This window comes from Harpegnathos saltator, unplaced genomic scaffold, assembly GCF_003227715.2.
Source record: "Harpegnathos saltator strain DR-91 unplaced genomic scaffold, Hsal_v8.6 scaffold174, whole genome shotgun sequence".
In the NCBI taxonomy this organism is placed as follows: Eukaryota; Metazoa; Arthropoda; class Insecta; order Hymenoptera; family Formicidae; genus Harpegnathos; species Harpegnathos saltator.
In genome coordinates this window covers 378,584-403,062 of record NW_020229955.1, presented here as the reverse complement: position 1 = coordinate 403,062, position 24,479 = coordinate 378,584, and the positions used below count along the sequence as shown (strand labels likewise).

The 24,479-nt window shown below is 51.4% G+C and overlaps 1 protein-coding gene across 2 annotated transcripts in view; it reads left to right on the top strand.

The window, feature by feature from the left end:
* Positions 1-24,479, top strand: part of pio (zona pellucida domain-containing protein piopio) — a 68,547-nt gene that overhangs the window by 12,918 nt on the left and 31,150 nt on the right. For both annotated transcript variants that reach the window (XM_025297276.1, XM_011151677.2), the window contains exon 4: positions 18,656-18,870. In XM_025297276.1, the coding sequence (XP_025153061.1) occupies positions 18,656-18,870 (215 nt within the window). The remainder of the gene's footprint in view (positions 1-18,655; positions 18,871-24,479) is intronic.

The window sequence follows — 24,479 nt, the reverse complement described above, 5'->3', positions numbered from 1 at the left end:
AAGCCGTGATCGTGTTCAATCAGCACGCCAGCACGCCAGCGCGACAAATTATTCGCGCGCTTCTTGTTTGATTTTCTCTCTTCGTTGTTTCCCCGTTACGCGCTTTGTCGATCGCGAATTTTTCTCACGTTGACCGAGATCGCGGGCGGCTCGGCCGATCGATCGAAGCTCGATGATGGGATCGAACGAAAGGGAAAAGCGTCGTCGTGTGTACTCTCTCGGGGCACGGAAGACGTTTTTCCTTTCCAGACGAGCGACGACCTTCCTTGGAAGACATTGCTTTTGCTGGAAGGTGAACGCAGCCGTGCGACCTAGATTCTCATGTGGAAAGGAGCGAGCCGCGTTCGCGCGAGCTGAACGGAGACGGCGAGATGAGATATAAACGGCATGAAACGAGATGACGATTATAACCGGGACGGCGCGCGCGGCGACGTCCTCCTCGGCATCGACGGCGAATCGAAAGTCCCTGTAACCTGACGGCGGCGGCGGCGGCGGCGGCGGCGGCGGCAGCGGCAGCGGACACTTTCAGCCTTTTACCTCGCACGCAGTCGCGCAGGCCGCTGGAATTTCACCCATCGAGAATCGTGCGAGGAAACACGGCGCGGTTTCGTGCACGATGCACGCGCGGAGAAAAGTCGCTCGCCTTTGCTCGCGCGACGAAATTCTTCCTCGCGGATCCCGAGGACCGCGCTGTGGGATGTTTGGCCTGAAAAGCTGGCCGACAGTCAATTTTCTTAAAATCATTCTCGCTCTGCGTGAGTGACTGTCTTAGACAGTCGAATGTTGTGTCAGAATAATGGGCCGCTATGCTTTCGCTCGTCCGCGATAACATTCTTCGTGGATGGATTGTTTCGAGAAAGGTATAAAGAAACGTTTTAGGCTATATTTATTGAATTGTTATTCACGTAGATATACGATTTTGAAGAAAGCGTTCAATATCAATAATGTATCACATTGCGTTCTCGATGTCAAACTTGAAAGGTTTAGTTACACTTCAGGGTCTATCCCTGTTACGTTTCTTGGATGAGATGAAAGAGCAGTCTGTCCGGATAAAGTATCAGAAAGAATTAGCCGCGGGTGTAGTTTTAGTAATTACTTTTGTTTTCCTAAACGTAAAAAACGGTTTTGTCCAAAGACAAATTATTTAGACATGAAGTTTCCTTTCGTCTTTTTTTTGTTTCTTTCTCTTGTTTCCTTTTGTAATATGGACACAATCAACAGACTTTTATCAAGTTCTGACTCGTTACTAAGAAATATGAGCACCAAGAAAGAAATCTGAACCATTTTTAAAGGAAATATTGGATATCTTACTTCTTCTCACACTGACCCTACGCCAAGAAGAGGAGATATTTCAATAGATGAAGATGATGTTGATTCTGAGGATGGAATACGCTCATTAGGTGAAGAAATTTAGAGTTTGTCCATATTGAATACTTATTGATGCGCAATATTACGCTTCCTTGATTATTAAAATATTTTTACATATATATTTGCACTTTATTTCATGATAAACTTACGCGAAATCTTCGTAATGATCATACATATAATTAGTAGCACGTTTTAAGCCGAAATTCGTCAAAACATAATTTTGGCCAACTTTTTGGTACAAACATCCCGCCATCCCGTATTGATGGGCCGATTGGAATGTTTTTTCCTTTCCCCTAGGGGGGACCGGAGAGAGAAAGCCGCGTCGATCTCGCCTCGACGTGGAACCCGTTCGAGAAGAGGAGGTGGAAAAAATTCGACAGCGCTTGAATTTGCGAGCGAAGCGAATTTGATACCCCGGATTTTATTAGGCCATTCAGCGGAGAGGTAGACTTGAGTCGAGTAGACTCGTAATTCCAGGCGGCTATACCCGTAACGGTTGCCTAGACGTAATGAGGTGACGATTAATGAGCGAGACGAACACACGATTTTCCTCTCGACAGTGACGAATCGAAAGTCTCCGTTAAAGTCCGCGGGCGTTTTTGCTTTTTGTCGTTTGTTCCGCTGGCCTCGTCGGTCTCGTCTTCGTTGTCGGACGTAGGAAAATGAAATTGTTCCGTTCTGCCCTGATAAAAAGAAACCAAGTGCACACCAGGTGATTTCCACCGGGTGATACCGGGATTGATTCGTTTATAACTGTGTTTCTATTACCGCGTACGTGTTTATTCCGCAGCAGTTCTCAACCCGCTCGGTCCGTCTCGATGGGACGTTCAGCGCTATTCAAACTCTAGTCATTTAGGCAGCGCCCTTCGAGTACGGAGGACTAAATTTAAATTGTAAAAGTCGTTAACACTCCTGTTTGATTCTATATTTCGACCTTGTCGACGAATTCTTTTTCATTTTCTCTGCAAACATTTGCGTTTCTACGCCAACATCACAACGAGCAATCTTCGTCAGACGGTCGGCGTATTGTTTTGCATACCGCGAGCCGTTGTTTCTTCATTCACGAGGAGAAACCGCGTCTTCAAGCGTCGAAAGTATCTGTTTTTTTTCGCCATTACCTTTGCACGCAAATGCCCGTTTGCACACACACACACACACACACACACACGAGGTACCACCAGCCAATATTCCGCGCGCTATTCTTCATACACGTTATTATATGTGCGGTGCAATCACGTTTCCATATATGCGTCGATTGATCGCGCCTATTATCGCGTCGAATATTTATTCAGTTGCCCCTTGTTCCTTTATTTCTCCTCACTAAGCCGTAAAAAAAACAGAAATATGTGATTGTGTTGAAAAACAAATTATATTCCTCTTGATCTTCACGTATACACATATACATACTTACGCAAACACAATGATCTCGGGCGTCCGGTGCACGCATTGAAAACAACTCGCGGTGAAATCATCATTTTCCGCTAGAAAAGATTCCGACGTTAATTGGGCGAGGTCTTATTCGAGAGTGGCCTAAAATCACGAGGTAGAAACTACGCGAAAAGCGAGAGAAGGGGATCACGCGAATAATGCCGTCTCCAATGTCGTGGTGGCAAACGGATCTCTTTACAACGAACGTACTGGTGGAGAGTCGGTGCTCGCTTAAAATCTCTGATACTCGCTTAATCCCTGAGAAAACTTGTGTCGGATTGACACAATGGTACAGAAGCACCGCGAGGACGCGTCGCCTCGTACGTAAAAAATCCAGGACGTGCGAATCGGATTGTCCGCGTTTAACCGGCAGGTCGCACTATGGCGCGTATTTGAATACTTTTGTCCTTCTTTCTCTCGGCATCACCCGAGGAATTTTTCACACCGTCTTCACTTGTATCGGCTGACGAGTGCCGCGTCGTCGCTCGTTAACGTTGAACCACCCGTCGTCTCTATCCGTCTCTAGTTCTTTCCGATAAAAATACGTATCTGCAATTGTATAATTTCATGAAACTCTGATGATAATTTCACAATGTCGTGCGCGGAGCCTGTTGGCTCCGTCCTCCGTCGAGAGATCTCTCGAGAAACCTCGCCGGCTAATAATCGGCCATGCAAATCCAACTACGCGAGTCTACGAAACATTCGTTGATTTCTCGCGCGCGCGCGCGAAAGACACCCACGCGAGTACCTTTACTTTCGATAGACGATCGATACAAAGCTACGTGTTACAATACTGCACGTCGATCCGCCCTAATCCTTCCTCCGCGACCGCGTCGTCATTTATTCGCAATGACTTTACGGGGCAAATTATTCGCCAATGCGAATGTGTGCCGCTCGCGCGTCCTTACTCATCGCGACCGATCCTAATCACGGTCGACTGCTCGAATTAATTAAACTCGCCCAACCTCGTGTACTGTTAATTCGATGTTCAAGCAGCTAATCTACTTTGCGCGCACTCCCGACGTCGTTATCTTTCAATCTAATTTTATCATTACAACGCAGTTATGTCACGTCGGGCGATCAATCCGGACGAGCCTCGACACAGACCTGTACGTATAATGACTCCATCTTTTTCTCTTCTCGTTTCTTTCCTTTTTCTCAAAGATCGAGCCATTCGTAGGTTTTTTTTACTCGCCCAGCCTCCAGTCCCGACGTAACAAATTGGTCATTAAGTACGTTAAATACGATTAATGTCTCCCGTTCGTGGTACGTCTTTCTCGTAGCGAGAGGCATTATTCTCGAGCGTTCTCAAAGTGTTCTCAAATAATCGAAGCTACGGGCCGGAGTCGACGTGACGGGCCGAGGAATGGACGGCCGAGCGCTCGTGAAATTTTCCCAAGATGGAATTGCAATTAGCGTTTCGCGATACGTCGCTCGGCACACAGCGGCTCGCCGTAATTCGCCGATCCGGTTGTACGTTCAACTGGTTACCGTTGACTCTGCCGACCTTGCCGATAAGTTGCTCTCATCGGCATGACTCCACCACAATAGAGGCTGACTGGCGAGTGTGTGTGTGTGTGCGTGTGTGGTGTGTGCGTGTGTGCGTGTGTGCGTGTGTGTGTGAACGCGGTCGCGAACGTGTGCTGCTGCACGCGATGGCGTATGTAACCGTACGCTTGTAAATCTGCAATTATCGCGGACGACCCGCGGGCAGCGTCACGAGAGGACCGTAAATAAGACGGGAGCACGGGTTATAAATGATTCTGCCTAATGACGATCGCGCGGGATCGTTAAACGGTCAACGGTGGTGCCTCTCGTCTCCCCTCCCTCGTGTCCATTCGCCACCCCCCCCTCCCTCCTTCCCTACTCGGCCTGCACGCCGTTCACTCCGTCCCGTTATCCGCGAATTTATTCCGATCGGTTTTCGCGACCCGTTTATACACGCGAAAATCAACACCTGGCGTGCGCGCGTGCAATTACGATAGACCGTAGTTAATGATCAGCGCGTTCCGTTAGTCGGCCAAATGAGAGTCCGTCGCGAATTAAAAACACTTCCGCGGACTAAAACGATCAGGAGGTCCCGTTGAGACGTCCGCTCGTCGCGGAACGAGTCCTCCTCGCGCCGTCTTCGTCTTTTTACAGGGAGAATTGAATATTTTGCGCACCCACGACTGAAGAACGCGAATTTTCCGCTTACTCGTCGACCTCCCTCCCTCCCTCCCCCTCTCTCTCCCTCTCTCTCTCTCCCCCCCTCTCTCTCTCCCTCCCCCTCTCTCTCTCTCTGTCTCTCTCTCTCTCTCTCTCTCCCTCTCTCTCTCTCTCTCTCTCTCTCTCTCTCTCGACGTCCCGGCGATGTCGCCGCCGCTTTAATCGTCGGCGATGGAATTAGCGAGGTTTCTCGTCTCGTTTGATCTGATCGGCTCGAATCGATGCCGTTGCGAAGATGCACGCGGCGGAGAAGAGCACCGCTCGCGCGCATCCGCTTTGTCTTTCCCGTCGGAGCCGCGTGCCATCGCGTTTCTTTACGTTGAACGAGTCACGGGTAATCTGGTGGAGGACAATGAGTCGCCGAGGGAGAGGCGATCTTCCGCGTGACCGCGTCCCTGACGCGAGATCCGATTCTTGCCGCGACCTCGTCGCGGATACGTCGCGTTACGGCTCGTCGCGTTTCCCCCCTGGAAGCTGCGAGCGCCGACAAATGGCCGGGCGAAATTGGGAGTAACGTGTCATTGTCGTCGATCTTCTCCGCGAGGAGCGAAGAGCTCTTGCCGAAAGGATCTCATCGTGTTCCCGAAGAGATGAGAGAGAGAGAGAGAGAGAGAGAGAGAGAGAGAGTTAGAGTTATTTATTAACACTCTGAAGTTGAGAACCTCATCGAAATTACAGCAATTACAAATATAATCTGAGAGAGATAATCTGAGAGAGAAAGAGAGATAGAGAAAGAGAGAGAGAGAGAGAGGGGGGGGAGGGAAGACAGATTTAGCACACGGAAAAACCGCGCGACCGGGCGCGGTGCCGGCGATGCACCGGGGGATATACCGTTCCGCTTACCTCAGAATAAGGCCCGAACCGATAACGGTACAGCTCATGTGGAATCCACGACAATTCATCCGTGCCATGGCACCGCGACCAGACGTCGTTTGCGTAAGAATCAATTTGGCCGAGCGGAGGAGCCGTTAGAAACGCGCGGAGGCCGAGCAGGCCGAGCGACGTCTCTCGCGCCGACGCGCGACGAGTCTATTCGCCCGGGAATTTTACAATCCTCTCTCGCTGACCTCGTACGTTGTTTCTCGTGAATATTGATTGTCAAGCGGGTTGTAGCGACGAGTCGCCTCGAGTGCTTTGGCACCGTCGCCGCAACTTGTTTCTACGTTCGCTCGCGGTTATTTATTGCCGCGCGACACTCCGTTTGATTATTCTCTCTCTCTCTCTCTCTCTCTCCCCCCCCCCCTCTGTCTCTTTCTCACATCGGTCGTTCAGGAAGAAGGGCAGCGCATGATGTACGCGCGTAATTGGAATCGATCGAGGGTACGATCTCGTTGGAACATCAGCGATCGCAAGAGTCCTAATTGGCGCACGGACGAATCCGTCGATCGAGAGACGAGATAATGGGATCCACGGCGAATTCCTTTTGTGAGAGATGAGCGGACGAGCGAGCGGGCTTCTCATGGAACGCGCGGAGGCATGCGAAGGACCTTGGGGGAAGGCGGGGAGGGACGGGCTTCTTCCTCTGCCTCCCTCGGCGCGTCGGGATGGGCCTGGCGCGTTCGCGCCGCTAGAAATAGACGCGACTCTACCGTCATTAATTACGCGAGCGAGCAATACGTTTGCGCGTAGATCGGCCGAGCGAACGAGTAGTTTCGCGCTCTCGAGAGGCGGCGCGGCGAGACGACGACGACGACGACGACGTCGACGTCGAAAGAGAGAGAGAGAGAGAGAGAACAGGGGGTCCCTCGGCTGACGAATACCGCCGCGTGGAGATACACCACCGCGAGCGAGAACACGCACTGCGAACTTTCATGCGCACCGTCGACGACCTTGGATATTAAATCGAAGTAATTGCGCCGTACGCGCCGCGATCAGCGTTGCCGCATTGCGAAACACACGCGTAGCGTGTGCGTAATGTATGCGCCGTGCAATTAACGCCGGAGTCGCACGGCCGATGAGTCTCGTTCGTAGCAACGTTTCGTAGGAGCCAACTTGTCGAGGACGGGGGGGGGGGGTAAGCTGCATTTTTCGTAAATTTCTTCAGTGCGATTTGCCCAGCGCAATCAACAACGCCTGATATTGCCGACATGGTCAGAACACTTTGCGAAAAGTGCAGTCCGTCAGTTTGTGTCGGTTTGTGGAAGATTCCTCGGCGAGTGTTCAAGCTTGACACTCAGCTTGTAGAATTTACCACTTTCCAAGATTACGCATATGCGCAAACAGAGGCTGAAAAAGGAGCACGCTAATTACAGTGTTCATGTCCGAGCTTCGTTTCGAGCACTCGTTTTGCAGAACAGCTCGAATGGCTTGAATTTTTCCCGATAAAGTTAGAAGTGCGATCATCACAAACGATGACAATTGCGACCGCTTATCGGCTGTTTATCGGCGTTGCATTGTAATCGGTTGTCACAGAACAATCTCCGAATTGTCCGACGGGTCGCTCTATCAGTGGCTGACAAATCGCACCTTTTCCTGCACGTATCTATGCGGAATAGAATGAATTTCGGAAGTATCACGCGCTGAATCGCATCCTACACCCTCGTGCCGCACACTCGTTCGAGGGGAACGGCCTTCCGAAATGAAAAGCTAATTCGTAATTCGGACGATGAATGCCGTTCGTCGTTGCAAAGTGTATCGCGGCGAAGGCCGCCGCGATGATGCGTCGCGTCGGCGCGGTGCGCGCCGCGCGGATCGCACAATGACGCTCGGGTAATTGGACAACGATTCAATGATCGCGCCGCTGACACGGTTCCGTTCTCGCTCGCTTGCGCGAAAACCGGACGATTACGCGCTCTCGGACACGATCGATCGGCTTTAGTCGACCGAGCACATCGACGCCGACGTCGCGCGTCCCGCGTCCCGCGTCCCGCCAAAGATGCGCCATTGTGAGCGACCAGCCAGCCAGCGACCAGAGCAAGGATCTCCTCTCCCTACGCAAAGCGACGCGGGCGAGCGACGTCGGGCGGCTTGCCTGTCAGCTCGCGAAAGCCATCGAAGCCTCACTCGCGAAAAAGCCTCGCGTCGAGGTAGAAACGGAAACGCGCGTCCGCGGCACATCCACTCGATTTACAATCATTTAAAATGAGCAATCGGGCGGCGGGAAAGGGGTGACCAGCGGCGTAACGAATGACAGAGCGTGCAACGGCTGGCGGTAGCCTCCGTGGAGTCGCACGGGCGGGGAGGGGGGGAGGGGATAAAGAAGAAGAAGAAGAAGGAGAACACTCCTCGCCGAGGTAGTGAGCGAAGCCGCGAAGCTAGGATGCACCGGATGCACCGAAGCGCGTCGTCGATGTACACCAAGGTTGCGAGAATCGCTCAGGTGGGTGTAAGAGGACGAAACGAAGCAACAAGGGGGCTTGAAGGGGGCCGGAAGAAGAGAGGGGGCATGCCGTTTTTCAAGTAGAGGGAAATTGAGAGCACGCACTGTCTCCTCCAGGCGGAGACTCGCGTAACACGCGCGCGAGTCGATTATCGGTTCCTGAAATAAACGCAATTTCCGCGCTTTTCAAGCGGCTGAACGGCGGATGGTGCTGTTTCTCTCTCTCTCTCTCTCTCTCTCTCTCTCTCTCTCTCTCTCTCTCTCTCTCTCTCTCTCTCTCTCTCTCTTCCTTTCTCGTCGAGGTCGCGAAACGGGGAAACCGCGGAGAGATCACCGACGGAGGAACCGGCCAGGGCCGCGCGATGATAAGCATCGCGCGTGCGCGAGAACCGAACGGCGGATTGACGTAATTCACGCGGTTTTATGCCGGTACGAAAAGCAATTTCGGTGGACGGAGGAGAGACGAGGACGAAGACGGACAGCTTCTCGCGGCAGAAGAAGTCGCGAAACGGTCAGATATCTTTACTCGAGTTTTCTGCCGGTACCGTTTCTTGAACCGGAACCGGCTCGGTCAGACCGTGAAACGCTCGCAACAGTATCGCGCGATTGGACGCAACGTGGCGATCTTGCATTTACGGACCCGATTGTCCGATTCGAGGCTGACGAGATTTCTTTCCCGAAAGACAAGTCATATTATGGAGAGACTCTTGTCGTCGTTCTCCCCTCGTCAACACGTTGACACATCTTCGCGTCAGGGCATCTCTCTCTCTCTCTCTCTCTCTCTCTCTCTCTCTCTCTCTCGCGAACCCTCTGTGACGTGTCGGTTGCCCGCTCACGAGAGACGCTGCGCGAAATGTCTCTCGAGCTCGTTGAGATACTTTTGTCGACGGAGCGATATGTACGGCACTTGGCACCGACGCTTACACAATTCGCTCGTATCTTCAAGGCCGCGACAATTACCCAGGCATCTCGAACAGCGCAAAGTGCCGTTTCGCCGGAGCGCTATTCGAGCGCTCTTATATACCGTTCCTCGGATTCCCGACGGCCGGACACGGCTAGAGATCGCCGGGCGAGCCAGATACGGCTTTGAAATCGCGCTCACGGGATTGCGTGCGCCGAACGAGTCGCCGACGACTCGGGATTTCGTTGTCTCGAGTCCAGTCCAATTTGGTCGGAATCTTCACCCTGCGAGGTTTCACCCTGCAAGTGCGATCGCTCGTCGAGATCGCTCGCGTCTTCCCGTCTCCGCGCTCGCGGTCTGCGAGCGAGATTGCAAGGCGTCTCCCCAATTTCGCGATTCTTTCGTAGGGGGCTCGCGAACTTCGACCGACGCAGACCCGGAGGCGTAGCTCGAGATAACGGGCCGCAGATCGTAAATCGCATGATCCGCCGATCGCCTCGTCGAGATACACACGTACACAAGCTCGCCGCGCGCGTCTTCTCCAGCCGCACGTAACTTCCTTGCGTAACGCGAGTTAACGCGCCACGCCGCGCCGCCGCCGCCGCCGCCGCCGCCGCCGCCGCCGCCGCGATCTTCTCGCGATTATACCGTTAAATTTATCTCCCTCTCTTCTGTTGCACGCGCGTAACGTCGAAGAAATGACTCCGCGCAGTGCCTTGCGAAGATCAGTCGCGCTGGTCGTGCGACCATGATGAGACCAGGACGACGACGACGACGTGGATCTAGATCGTGCCGGATTCCTCGACGAGAGCGTCCGTGAACGCTCCGCGTCCGCAAAGGTCCTGGATCTCGATCTCGAGGACGCGTTTGCAGCGACGGCTTGTCCTCCTCGGCAGGCTGGACACGTTCCGTTGATGTATCTGCTGTTGCAATCTCGATCCGGACTCGCGCGGACCACACGTGGCCACGCCACGTATGCACTACATTCGCGCGGAAGGTGCGCTTTAGGCATCTCTTTTTCCCAATGAGAGTAAAAATCGCTTCGAGTCGTCGAGTCATAATTGCGCGACAGCTCGCAGCGCGCCTCTCCAACTTTGTTGGGAAAAAATGTGTCCGAACCGTTGACTACACATTTCGCGGTCAAGCGTTCGTTGTCGGCCCTCTTCTGCTCCTCGATCGTGTCTCTTCGTTTCCGTGGTGTCTCGTCATTTTGACCTGACACGCTTCGAGGATGAATGATGGAAGACGAAGAGGAAGGTCACACGGAGTTTGCGCGCGCGTTCCCAGCGCGAGCCCCGTTATTTATTAACGCAGCGTGATTGATTGCGTTACGAGGGACGCGCGGTATTAAATGATTAATTGAGCCGAGAGATAGGCGGGAGAGGCCTATTAAAATTCGCTTTGATTACGGGCCGGCGATTGCGCCGTGGTTGCGCCGCCACCGCCGCCGCCATCGCCGCCGCCGCCGCCGCCGCCGCCGCCGCCGCCGCCGCCGCCGCCGTCGCTGCCACTGCGACTATTATCTCGGGCTGAATACTATGCGACGACGCTACGAATAATTACCGCAATCATCCACCATCGGCAAGATAAAGAGAAAGAGAGCAGGGAAGGAAGGGAGGAAGAGAGAGAGAGAGAGAGAGAGAGAAAGACCTAACATCGTTGGCGGAGCGCACCTTCTAACTTAACGGAAAACAACCGTCTCAGCCGGAAGAGCGCACTTATGCACGCATTTACGCAGGACTCTGCCGATGCGTGTTTCATCGTTGAAGGAAATTCCTACCTGAGCTCACTGACACATTTCGCCGTCGGTTACGTTTCGCCCGTCGAGCCTTCTCGGGAGATTTGTCAATCACACACAGAAATACGGGCCGAGTATGCACGCGTGATGCCGCGCGAAACCGCTCGCAATTTTTTGCAATTACAGTAGCGCATTCTTCGCAATATGCGTATCTGCAGCCGGATAAGAAATTAAATGCGCGTTACGTAAGGCGGGAGATACAATGAAAGGAAATCTTTTTCTCTTTTTCTTTTTGTTCTTTTCTCTCTTCTTTCTTTCTTCCTTCTTCTTTTCATCTTTACCCTCTTTATCCGTATGAGAATTTTCTTACTCGTCATACTGTTGAATCAGTCTCTGTACACCAAACGGGTCAGACCCGTATATTATTGATAAGTAAATAAAAAGATAAATAAATAAATAACATACACCCGCGCTGTGGAAGGTCCCTCTCTTTTTGTCTCTGTCTCCGTTCCGAATGCCGGCGCTTCCGGTCGTCCTAGCGGGATCCCGACGCGAGTACGACGCGTCGTGTGCAATATGACAGTTATAATGCGAGTCGGCGGCAAGTCAATGGAAAACGCGTTTCGCGACGATAACGGAATTTCTCGCGTAGCACCGAACGCGCATTCGTATAACTTGTCCCGACTAATTTCCGCTCGTCCGCCGTCAACAGCCGGCCGTTGTCTCGCATTTCGAAAAGTAGAGCTCTCTCGAACGAGCCAATCTGACAGAAGTATATCTGACCGTGATGTGTCCATCGCGCGGCGGTTGAAACGCACGATTCAGCTTGCGGTGAGGGAAAGATGAAGAAAATCTCGCTTGAGATTATAGACGAAGAAATTTCGTAAGGACGCATCCGGCGATCTCTTCCGAAAATCTTAACGAGCCTGACGGCCTGCGTGTTGCTGGCACGTGGATGCTCGCTCACCGGGGCGTTTCCTCTTTTTCTCTCTCTGTCTCTCTCTCTCTCTCTCTCTCTCTCTCTCGCGCGCTTGCGCGCGCGCTCCCGCTCTCCTCGTGTGCTGAAATCTTCCGATTACGCCACGAGATTCTCGCAACGAGATTCCCGAGCGAGATGATTCTCGACGATTATGCAAATTAATGGCCTTTGAATTTAGGAATCGGCGGCCTCGTTCCGCGCTGAGAGGATCGATCGTTAATCGCTTGAATCGCTTGTCTGAAATTTCAACGTCGCCAGTCGTCGTGACTTCTTGCGTTGAACGTTCGCGCGTGCTCGGCTTGACAGGTCGTCGCGCCACCGGTGAGCGCGATCACGCGATTTTCGCGACGAACGTTCCTTTTCTCCCAGCATAATTCAAACGATACATTATCCCGGCGTAAGGATACAATTTCTCGGACTTTTTCCGGTGAATCGCGTGCCAGCGCGGTTCGCTGCGCTGGCATTTTCCACGGCGAAGCGAATTCGCCGCACGGCGACGACAGCGACAATGACGACAGGAAGTTCGACGTCGCGCGCGCGCTCGCACGTTCGGTTATGTTCCCGATATTTTATGCCGCTCGTGTCCATCCACGGTGCATTAAAATCTCACGCACGAAAGGCACGGAGAGTTCTTGCATAACGCTGTACGTCCGTAGCGCAGACTGTTGCCGGGCCACCGTGTTGTCGTAACCATCGGCTTCGCGATTTCGCACGATTGAACTCACGAATCTGACCGGTCTCGTGACGGTCGATACGCATTACTCGTTTTTCCACTTTCATCCTGTTTCCCGTCGTTTCAATCGAGCGTGTTTCACACGCAGTTTCTCTCATCGTGGAATTCCCCGAATTTCTGACTGATCGACTCGCGCGCTCGCGCGCGCGTTCGAGTCGAAGCGAATTATACACCGTAACACGCTCACAGGTCATTGACACCACAACCGGCTGACTGACTGACTGACTGTGTCTGTCAGTCAGTCAGTCTGTCTGTCTGTCTGTCTGTCCGTCGCCCGGTAAAATTTAGAAAAAATGTCTCTTTGCCGAAGGCGCGACCAGGGCTGGTTTTACGAGTTGTATGACACAACGCGCCGTTACGCCGTATTGGGTACGACGAGTATATATATATATATATATGTACAAGACGCGCGCTTTGTCCGCACACTTTGTCGTTGTCGTTATCCCGCGAGATCTAAGAAAGATCCAGTCGCGGGATGTGCGCGAGCCGCGTTCCACGTAACCTTATGTAACGTGTGTATTTTCGCGCGCTCGTTAACCGAGGCGCCTCGAGAGGCAAATTAAAAGAGAGCATTCTCAGGGACTTTTCAATTTTCGCGTCTCGGAGCACATTCGCAAAATCGCGACTGTGCTGGAAAAAAAGAATCGTCCGACTTTCGTCGCCTTGTCGGGCTTCTTGAGAGAGACGTGCTCCGAGAGAGAGAGAGAGAGAGAGAGAGAGAGAGAGAGAGAGAGAAATGTACAGGTGTACTTCTTCAGCTCGTTTCACGATGGAATAACACGGAAAAGATTGTATCCGTAAAATTGTCTAATACAGCGCGTAATTAATTCGTCGGTAAATGTTCCCGACTCAAAAGCGATATTATTGAAACTGACTCTAGAGTTGTTAAAAGACTCTAGAGTTACTACAATACGTCGTGTATTACTTCCGATAACATTGCTACTCGATGAAGAAGATTTGCTCTCCGGTTGCTGTGGTGTCGTTGATTAACTCGGTTCATGCGATAGCATTTTCTTTGTCGTTCTCGTTGCGCGCATATTATCCGCGGCTCGATATCATCCAGTAATATACTTTTTACCCCGTTGAGAAACTGACACTGCCTACCGACGACCGTTTTCTCATTGCTTGTCTCACGATCTCTCTCTCTCTTTCTCTCTCTCTCTCTCTCTCTCTCTCTCTCTCTCTCTCTCTCTCTCTCTCTCTTTCTTTTTCCCATTCTCTGTCGAGGGCAACAATCCTTGCGTTCCTTCGCGGGAGGAGCGTTCGCGCGTTTCGAAGATGACTTTCAGCGAAAACAGGAAAAGGCGGGCGGAGAGAGAGAGAGAGAGAGAGAGAGAGACAAAGTGAGAAAGAAACGCCGGAGAGGGACGTCTCGAGTATAATCTATTATGCGGCGGAAGTCGCGTAGCGAGCACGGCTTGCGTGTCGTTTGCAAATTGCAATCGGGGGAACGTCTTCTTCGACGCGCCTTTGTTTCGTCGTTCGGGTACTCACAGTCGTGAGTCACAGGTGGAAAAAAAGAAGAAGAATACACCGCGCGTGTATTATACCGCCGCCGGTGACGACGACGGCCGCGGCGGCGGCGGCGGCGGCGGAAAAAGCCGCGAGAGAAAGGAAAACCAAATAAAAGCGATGCCAAGCATCGCCAGGCTCATTAGCATTTTTACGGTTGCTTCGCCTCGACGGTCTTGCCTCGTTTCGTCGCACCGACATCGGATTCATCTTATGTCTCCGCGAATCTCTCGGCACAATGGCACGAGTCCAAAGGTCAAGTACCTGCGACTTCCGGCCGGACATGGACCACGCGATGGTGACGTTTCGCTTTGTTGAGTCATCGAAGGCCATCGTTATTTCAGACAACCTTTTAATTAACGGGTCCGTTTGTGTTTCTTAGAGAGTTCTCGGATTGGTATATTAGAATTATTTTGATCGAAGACATAGGTGTAATTGAGGAAATCAGACGCTGAAATCGTCCAAATAAAATCACGTTGATCAAGTGAGTTCAAGTTTTTATCCGATGAAAGAGAAGCGTCTCGAATGAGTGAGATAATGAAGGTTAATAATAATACCGTGCGAGATGTCAAAGTACTCTCTGCAATTAATAGAAACGATCAACTAATCGAAATCCCACAACGTCATTCTCGCGAACGCAGAGGTCTGCGTCAAGGCCTCTTTTGTTCCTACTTGAGATGAGTACTTGAACTTTGCTCAAGAGCGAGTTCGACTCTTCGTTTCAAAGGGGCGGGGACCTCGTGAATAACCGCTATCTTTTTTCTCATCTCTCTCTCTCTCTCTCTCTCTCTCTCTCATCGTCCTCTCCTGCCGCTGTGGAATCCGCTATGCGGCGGGCGCCAAAAAGTCGAAATGAATCGCTCGGGAACGTGAAGTCACACCGCGGCCGAGTATGCCGCGGTCGTCGACCTCACAGATTCCAGGATCCTCTCGGGGTCCCGCCTCGATATATTTCCGCGTCTGGGCGCGGAACGATCGCGGCGGAGTCTCGGTGTCGTTGCGAGAGGAGGAGCGCATTAACTTCTCTCGCGTGCCGTTAATTGCCGCCGCTTCCCAGCGCGGATCGCCGGCCATCGTCCCGTTCGATTCAGTGGCACGGACGAAGGACGACACACTGCGCTCGACCACACGCTCAGGAAGCGTCAAACGTGACTCCTGCCTGATCCGCCTGCCGTGAGAATCGGGACTTCCGCAATTAATTATCCAGCCCGCCCGCGCCTCGCCTCGCCGATTTGCGCGCGCGAGTCGCGAACCGTCTCGGACCGGGGCGGCGGATTATCGAGCCGGTCGAAAAGTTTGGTTCGATCGATTGCAGGAAGCACTTTTCACACTTGGTCGCATTCCATAAAAGCAAATTGTTCGTTCGTCTATCGAGCTTATCGCGGTTGTCACCTACGATCATTCGCCATTCTCCTGTCAACGATATCGAACGTCCATCTTGATCGTAAGAGACGGCTGGTTCGTCTCCGTAGGAGAAGCAATGTCCGAGCTTTTTGATTATGAATCCGATGATTCCCATCGGCTAATCAATTCAATGCGATGCGATGGACGCAGCTCAGCGCGAGTGCATCCAGACGGTAACGAGAGAGCGGTGCGAGAGTCTCGACGCGACTGCAGTCTGCAAGTTCGCGACGAGAGTCAAGTTCACGACTCTCTCATCATTGTCTCGGCTGGCGCTGATAATGATAAGCCGCCGATGATTATTGTCATTACGACGCGCTCTCTCGCTCACACGAGAGCTCCTTCTTCTTCCCCGGATTCACTCTCTCGGGCGCGTTCCGTTCCGCGCTCCACTCTTACACTCTTACACGCGCGTGCTTGCGCGCGCGCGCGCGAGAACGGCTCTCGTCGGCTTTGGGCGGTTCTAATGAATTTTCCGGAGCAATAATCCGCGGCCTCGTTAGACACGATGAATGTGCGCGAGTTCCGTTTTAATTGTCTGCCACATAATGCTACATTCGGTCAATTGTATGCTCTTCCTTGCTGCTCCCGAGATGCGACGCGGACGGATTAATATATATTCCAAGCGCGTGAAATATATATATATATATATATAAGAAGGAGAGAAACAAGGAGAGGGGAGTGTCGAAAAAGGATCAAGGAAACATGCGCGTTAACGAGTTGCACGCACATGTTTCCTAATAATCGCGACGACGCGCGGAACTGATGTGTTATCGTCGCCGAGGATTTCATGAAATATTATAAGGTATAATAAGGTATAGAGATCTATTGAATTTTTATTGATTATTTACTCATTAATTTTTTTCACTCCCTACACTTGAAGATTCGATCGACAATCTGCCGACCGCAGGATGTTTTACTTTAGAAAAACGTTGAATACTGCGCGTTGAGAACGTCCGTGCGCCGCGCGTATGAAAAGCGCATGCGCGTGCGCGTGCGCGAGCAATCTGACGCTGCGGATTTTACGCGCATTACATTTAATTGCGGCTCTCGGCTGGCCGTATCGCAGTCATTCGCCAACTTGATGGACGGAATAGTAACGTCGTCGTGCGAGCGAGCGAAGTGATTTCACGCTGTGGAAGCAACACACACACACACACACACACACACACCGGTTTCGCTGAACGCACTTTTACGGCTAATTGGTCACAGGCGAACGGCCGCGAGCGCCATCGCGAGTTTCCATCGGCGTCGTGGAATTTCAGCGACAGGATATCGAGAGCGAGCGAGAAGAAGAGTCTCCGTGCGCACTTTCCACCGCAAATAACAATCCGCGGGACGGACGTCGAGATTATCGCGAGATGCCGCAACGCCATCTCGCACGGGACCATCAGGGATTAAATAACTCGAAGAGTTCTTACGTAAATGTAAGCGCGCCCGAAGGCGCGTTACGTACACACCTGCGCCCATTGTAATTAAATTATAATTTCACGGGGCTCCTCTTTGCTTCGCTGTTCGATCGTCGCAAGCGTACGTTATTATCATCGTGACAATCATGTGACAACGATAACGCATGAATAGTTATCATAGAAAAACAGCAGAGTCTCATTTATTATTTTTACTTTTAAACTTTCAAACGAACAACTTCAAGTTCAAGTTCACAGCTGTTCGCAGGCGCTACTTGTAATTTCGTTTCGTACGTTCGATAGATTGAGATTTAAGAAAGCAATAATTTTTTTCGCCTATCGTTATAACGCACATTACATACGATGAATCGATTCTCTAGTGACTCTCTTCGATTTATACTTTCTTCTATTTCTATGTGTGTGTTTGCGCGTCATTTTCTGTAGCATCAAACTAATAGATCGCCGTCCCGTTAACGAACTAGAATAATAATAATAATAATAATAATAATAATAATAATAATAATAATAATAATATTAATCGTAACAGTCGTCGCGGGGCGCGTTTCCGCCGCGAGCATATCCGCGAATCAACGATCAGTCAGCAGAAACCGATCCGCCGAAGACGGTCGACAGTTCTGTCCTGCAGCTGCAGGCTCCAAGCCGGATCCGGCGTTCGTTGCGAAAACGATTAAACGTAAAAAAGCGATACGTAGGTACGCGTCGTCCGTCCAAGCGCGACGCGATCTCGCAATCGGCGCGAGTTCTGCAGCGAGTTCTCTCTCGCGGTTTTGCCGCGGAGCTCGCCAAGTGTTATCGCGCGCGGCGCGCGTTACTCGCTTTCGTCTCGCCGCTGCGTCGTACTCGCCGAAGGATATATCCCCTTCGTCCTCTGACCTGCTTCCGGTGAACCGTGAACGGTCGAAACGCAATGATAGCTCGCCCATAACAATAACGCAGACCTCCTTACAGCGGAGGGAAATTTTGTCGCGCGACACGGTGGCGTGTTGTGTTATTATCCGCTCCATTATTATTGTTATTTTATCCACGGTGCTTTCGTGCTTTTCGAGGTGAAATTTCGCCGCGGACGGACGACGGATTCAGAGAGAGAGAGAGAGAGAGAGAGAGAGAGAGAGAGAGAGAGTCGCAAGTTGCGATCTCGCACGCCCACCTGGGTTATTAAACTCCCGACTTATTAACTCGGCGATTCGTCCGACGTGTCTGGCATTAGTAACGATAAATTACCGTACGGCGGCCGTACACAATGGCCGTGAGAGGTGTGCTGCTGCGGACTCATTCAATAGATACCGATTTGTATTGAGCCTCGCTGTTCATTCAGGTGTATCACGCGCGAATGAATCGGATGCGGATATCGCGCGGATCACGCGCGCGATGGACAGCTCACCGTTGTTCGCGCGCGCTCGCGCAAAAATATGCCTACGCCATTCGCATCTCATCGAATCACGCGATTCTCGACGCTTGATTCGCAATTTGATTTCGCAGAGATCCGAATCTACATCTATAATCGCTGTCGCCCGAGCTCGAATCCGCTACGTGCCGTAGCGATCCGCGTAGTTACTCGCGCAAAAGTCGCCGCCGCGGATCGGCGGCGGCGCGGAACTTTTGTCTAATTGTGCGTAATCTTTTGTCCGTCTACCGTTTCAGCCACCGCGGCGATAGCGAGTACCGTGCAGATCGAGTGTGCGAGCGAGTCGATAATCGTCCAAATCTCGACGGAGGGTAACACGGACTTCCACGGTCTGGTCTATCCGCGCGGGCTCTCGAAGAACAGCTCCTGCCTGCAGGAGTACAGGAGTCAGCCCACGCCGATCACCTACAATCTGCCTCTCAGGTCCTGCAACACTATGCCTACCGAGCTGGTGAGTCTTTGCTCTCTTTCTCTCGCTCTCTCTCTCGAGCAACATCCAACTTGCTTGCCTCGCTCCAACTAATCTCGAGCCTCTTCCTTCTTTCTTCCTTCCTTCCTTCCTTCCTTCCTTCCTTCCTTCCTTCCTTCCTTCCTTCCTTCCTTCCTTCCTTCCTTCCTTCCTTCCTTCCTTCCTTCCTTCCTTCCTTCCTTCCTTCCTTCCTTCCTTCCTTCCTTCCTTCCTTCCTTCCTCGTTATTGATGTATTCTCGACACGCACGTCGTGCCGTTCGTAGCCGTCGTAGCACGTTCGTGCACCAAGCACTTTCCCAAAGTGCTCGAAACAATCGAGCGTTGTTGCTCGTTATCCTTAATCAATGCCGTGGAATTATCGCGGGGGGCCACCGTTATTACATTATTGCATCACCGGCATCACTCTGCCGCCTTCGGCCGATCGTTTTAATTCGGTTTATCGCCTCCGCCGATTAGCCCCGCTACCGGGTAATTTGCCCACATCGGCAGCGGTAATCACGATCCCCTCCACCTCGTTCGCGGCCGCGCGGCGCGGCGCGGCGCGACTCGAAATGATCCGAAAGGAGAAACGATATCTGGCTATAATCTTCGCTCGATCCGCGCACCTGACTGGAGAGCAACCCGACTAGAAATTTTCATCAGGTTCATCTAACCTAATTGATAGGGACCTAATAGAGTGAATGAAAGGTAATCCTAAGTGAGTCGGCCCTTATAATGTCCTATATCGACAAATGAGTAAGGAAAACCTTAATGTACCAACCTGGTGTATGATATAATATTCAGTTCAGTTCCTAATCAGGTCCTTGTCGGGATCTGGATTCATTGGGACCTGATTCATCAGGTACATGAAATACGATTTGCATTATCAAGTTTTAACAAAACAATTTTTGGATGTCGTTTCCAAATATAAAGATGTTTGCATTGAAAAGACACTTCGGATCACTTCGAATATATTTGTAAAATGCTACAGGAACTATTTCTTTTTTAGCAGTCAAGAAATAGTTGTAAAATTTACGTGACATGCAACTTTTCTCTTTAACGCTACTTTATGTCTTGTCACCTTGCGGATACTTAATGATCTTATGATATGATTCATTTTATGTTTCTTTTCCGAAACATTTTACAAGTATATACTCGAGCGATCTAAAATATGCAAATTTCATGCAAATATCTTTTTATTTGGAAATGAGATGAAAGAATTCTCAGCGTGTCATTTCTTATTTCTAATGTCATCATCCAATATAGCCATGGTGAGTGATCAGGAGTAATCATAATTTGAAAAAAAAGACAAAAAACGTAACTTAAGGATTCCACAAGGACCTGACTCCTTACTGAGATGAATCCTTACTGAGGATTCCTGATATCCACGCTGCGTTATATGATATTTACTAAGACCCGATAGTGTTGCCTTATCGGGACCTGATGTCCAAATGCGGTTAACCTGATCAGGACCATGGGATAAATTTGTAGTAAAAGCGGCCCGTTCCGTTTGCCCGTTTGCGTCATTCCGACGCACCTGATCCTCTCGCGGAGTCGCGCTCGTTGCGCACATTGTGCACTTGCGCCGCTCCGCTCGCCAATGGGCCAATTGTATTTATTACTTCGTGCGCTTCGTGTGACGAAGTCACACGGTGATTCCCCCTCGGACAATGCTTTAGACCTTTAGACACGCGCGACACGTCGCGTAAACGTCGTAATGCGGGTGTGTCCCGCTGTGAGGGAGAGGACGTTGAGAGGGAGAAATTGACGGGAAACAACTCGCGAGGGACGAAGCGATTAATCTCGCCGAGATTACGGTGATTTGACTTAATTGCAGTCGCCACAGCTACAGCTCAGCTATATTTACAGCACAGCAGTATTTCGTTGTTCTGACGAAAAAAAGGACTCGCAGCACTCGCTTGGAGTAGGATAATTATTTCAGCGTGCAATTATAATCATCAATACCCAAGCACTGCTATAGTTCTCTCTCTGACGGTGCGATAACTGCCGACGATAATCCGCCGCGCGTTAAAAATAGTCGTCGATCGAGCGGATAAGCGAGCTCAAACTCGAAGCAAGAGACGCTCCAAGGATATCTCCTGAGGAAGGAAGTCCTAATGCGTGTGGCCGCGAGTGCAATCGTATACAATAACAGTACGGCCGTACGGCATCGTCGTAACAGTCACGCTAATAAGAGCAATTAGCATTTGCCTAATGTTATCGCGGTCTATTGTTATTGCATCATTATGTCATTACTATTATTATTACCATCGACGGCCGCCGCAGTGTACACACAAATAGGGAAGAACGTGCTCGTTTGCGGTCGAATATCTCGACACGTATCGCGGTCGCTCTAACGATCGCGATACGTTTGTACGTTTGTACGCGATTGGCGATAAGCGAGGGAAGAAAAGGAGGCGGAAAGGGGAGGAAAAAAGGGAGAAAATATCGCGAGGCGCGCGCGCGCGCCCGAGGAGAGTAAATCGCTCGGATGAGGAGCGAGGCAGGCCGGCCGCGGCCGCGGCCGCGGCGGAGAATAAGTGCGAGGTGGTGGACGGAAACACGCTGGTGATGGTGGTGGTCGGTGTTGTTGGTGGAGGACACACACGTTCGTGTAACGAGGGAATCGTGTGTCGAGGCGAGAGATCGCTTCCTCGCCATACCATAACTGGACCGTTATGTGACCGGACTTACGGTCTTCGTCTCGGGAGCGTCTCGGGAGAGGGAGGAGGAGAGAAAGACAGGATACGTACACGGTGTTCGGAAAGTATCGCGTGTCCCTTTAATCGCGGCCTCTCCGGCTGATTTGAAGGCGGCGCGGCGGCCTTTCCTCCAATGCGGCAATGTCGCGAGGAAGACCGTCGTCCGTCGCGATTGATTCTGACCTTTGGCCGTTGCGCATCTCTCTTCTCTTCTCTTCTCTATCGTTTCCGCGCGCGCGCGCGCGCGCGGCGAACTTTCAATTTGTACCTTCGTTGAGGTTAGGAAATTCATCCATTATCCGAGGAATACAACTTGCTTGCAATTTGCGTCGGCGCTCGTTTCCCTCGTCTGCTCGTTAATTATTCGGAGATGTATCACGAGAGGGATCTCTGTCTCGATCTCGAAGAGATCGAAATGTTCGAGATCTGTAATAATAATTTTGAATCACTCCGTGTGTAGTGCCTGGCGCTGAGTCTTATTACATCGTGCATGTATATGTACGTGCAAGAACCGCGCTTGTGTCTCTTTAACGGACCGTTGCTCGGTCCGTTTTCTTTCATCAACCGATAATGAACCCGGTGAGTATCGCGATGCCAAGTATCCGACGAGCCGAGATGATCGCTTGCGATATCGCGCTCCGTGACGCACTCGAATTTACAATCTATTCATTATCGAGATAATGTATCCTAATGATGAACTCGGAACATTGGCGTGTATGTACAATGAAACAGTAATCCCGGAATATAAGTATACTATATAGGATTAAATTGATTTCCGCGAGACACGAGATTAAGAGCCACAGTTATTATCGAAAACGTGACAGACTATTCACGTTGAATTTCTCGCCTGACCGACTGACCGATTCGCTCATGTGACTTATTACTTTCGATTTCCCGTATTTAACGCAGCAGCGTATTTCACTGCAGCTGCGAGGTGATTTTCATCGATTGAGCAATTCTTCAACTTGGAGCTTGAATTCACCAAATACGCGCGGCAAATGAACGCAATTCGCGATCGCATCGCTGCTCATCTCGTCTCATCTCGATCATCTCCATCAGTCATGTATCGACTTTGTTACGTTCCGTTGCTGCTCAAAATCAAAACAATTTGTATTTTATCGCGCATAAAATACAACACCGTTGTCACACTGTCGTGGCAACCGTGACGTGTTAACGGCCCCAAGCTCGTAAAAAGCGACTCACGACTCGCTTACGTTCGTTATCCGCGTTACGCCTCGAGTCGACACGCACACAGATTCGCCGTCGTGGGACGCAAAAGATGGCGCGCGCTAGATTTCTAATCGCCCCGCGATTAGCCCTTCGGGCTGTGTGGCGAAGATTCGCCACACGCGGCCACAAATTGGCGGCGTGCGTTTACGTTTTACGAGCCGCCTACGGAAATATAATCAACGGGCGTGATGACTCGGACCGTGAATCACATTCGGCCGGCATGAGCGACACGACACGTTCGTCGACGGGAGAGGAAACCTAGGAACCTAGGATGTGCCTCGCCGCGCGCGCGGTCGCTTTGCTCTCTGCTCTTTGCGCGATGTAAATGCAGAATATACGCGCGTCGACTCCTTAACGGATCGTTCGCTCCTTCGATTGCTCGATAATAACGCCGGGGGATCCCGAGGCGATGCAAAACACCCGCCGCCGCCGCCGCCTTGCCGATGATGAAGAAGCGCGTTCAGTGGCCACGGATAATCGCGACGACTATGAGCGAGTGTCGCTCGCCACCGATCGAACTACATCGATGCTGCCAGATCCTATGATGATGCGTATTCGTTGAACGCAGCGATTCGTAAACGTCGCAATCGTGTGTGAAGATGGTACGTATTGATCGTCGCGTTTCGAGCGAAGCGAAAGCACCGAGCACACATTCTCGTTTCGCAAAGGGAACATGCGAAGGGAACGCATCCCCCCTCTCTCTCTCTCTCTCTCTCTCTCTCTCTCTCTCTCTCTCTCTCTCTCTCTCTCTATCTCTATGTTTTCTCATATGAAAATTGTTTGTGAGCAAATATTTTTAATATCGCCAGATACACAACGTCCAGCGTCTCCCATAGGAGTCCCTATTAATGATTTAAACTAACTATTACTCGGACGAGCCTCCACGATTTGCCTTGCGCGGCGAGTCGCGGCTCTTTTTCATTCACCGTATCGACAGCCGTCACCGACTCATCGTCATCTGGGGGGGCGCATGACCTCGCAAGGGCAGCGAAGGTGCTGGACGATGGATTCCCTCGCGAGCGAGAGACTGGTTCTCTCTCTCTCTCTCTCTCTCTCTCTCTCTCTCAACATATTGCAATAGCAACACCTACCTACCTACCTACCTACCTAGCCATCTACCTACCGCCGTCACGAAAGGACTGCATAATTTAAGGGCCGGCGTACCGAAGAGAACAATAATTCGTACCGACAGTACGCGGACGTCGCTCGTAAGACGAGGTCGCGTGAGGTGAGGGGGAGTCTTTGACCTCCGCGTGTACCGGCGGTTCCTGGTGATCCTCACGATCCTTCAGTGTGGGCGTCGAACGGCCCATCGCGTCGTGGGCAGTCGCGCGTCCGTGGGTTTCCGCGCACACGAGCGTGTTGGTGCGACGTTAATCGTTCTCGCATAAATCTGCTCGCGCGCCTGCCTGCCTGCCTGCCTTTGATCCTTCCTCGCGCTATTTTTGCACAAAAGTGCGAATGCAACGGCCGACTCGTGATTTTCTTCCCCGTTTTGTTCGCGCGAATAACGGCACAAAGTCGCGGCATCCGTGATGAAAAGGTACGGACGCGGAGGAAGTTCCGCGTCCCGATATCCGCCGAGTCGTATATCGGACATTGTGTCCTTGCGCAATCGTCCTCAAGTGCACAACACGCAACACTCTCGATATCTCTCCTTATGTAATAAAAGACTCATC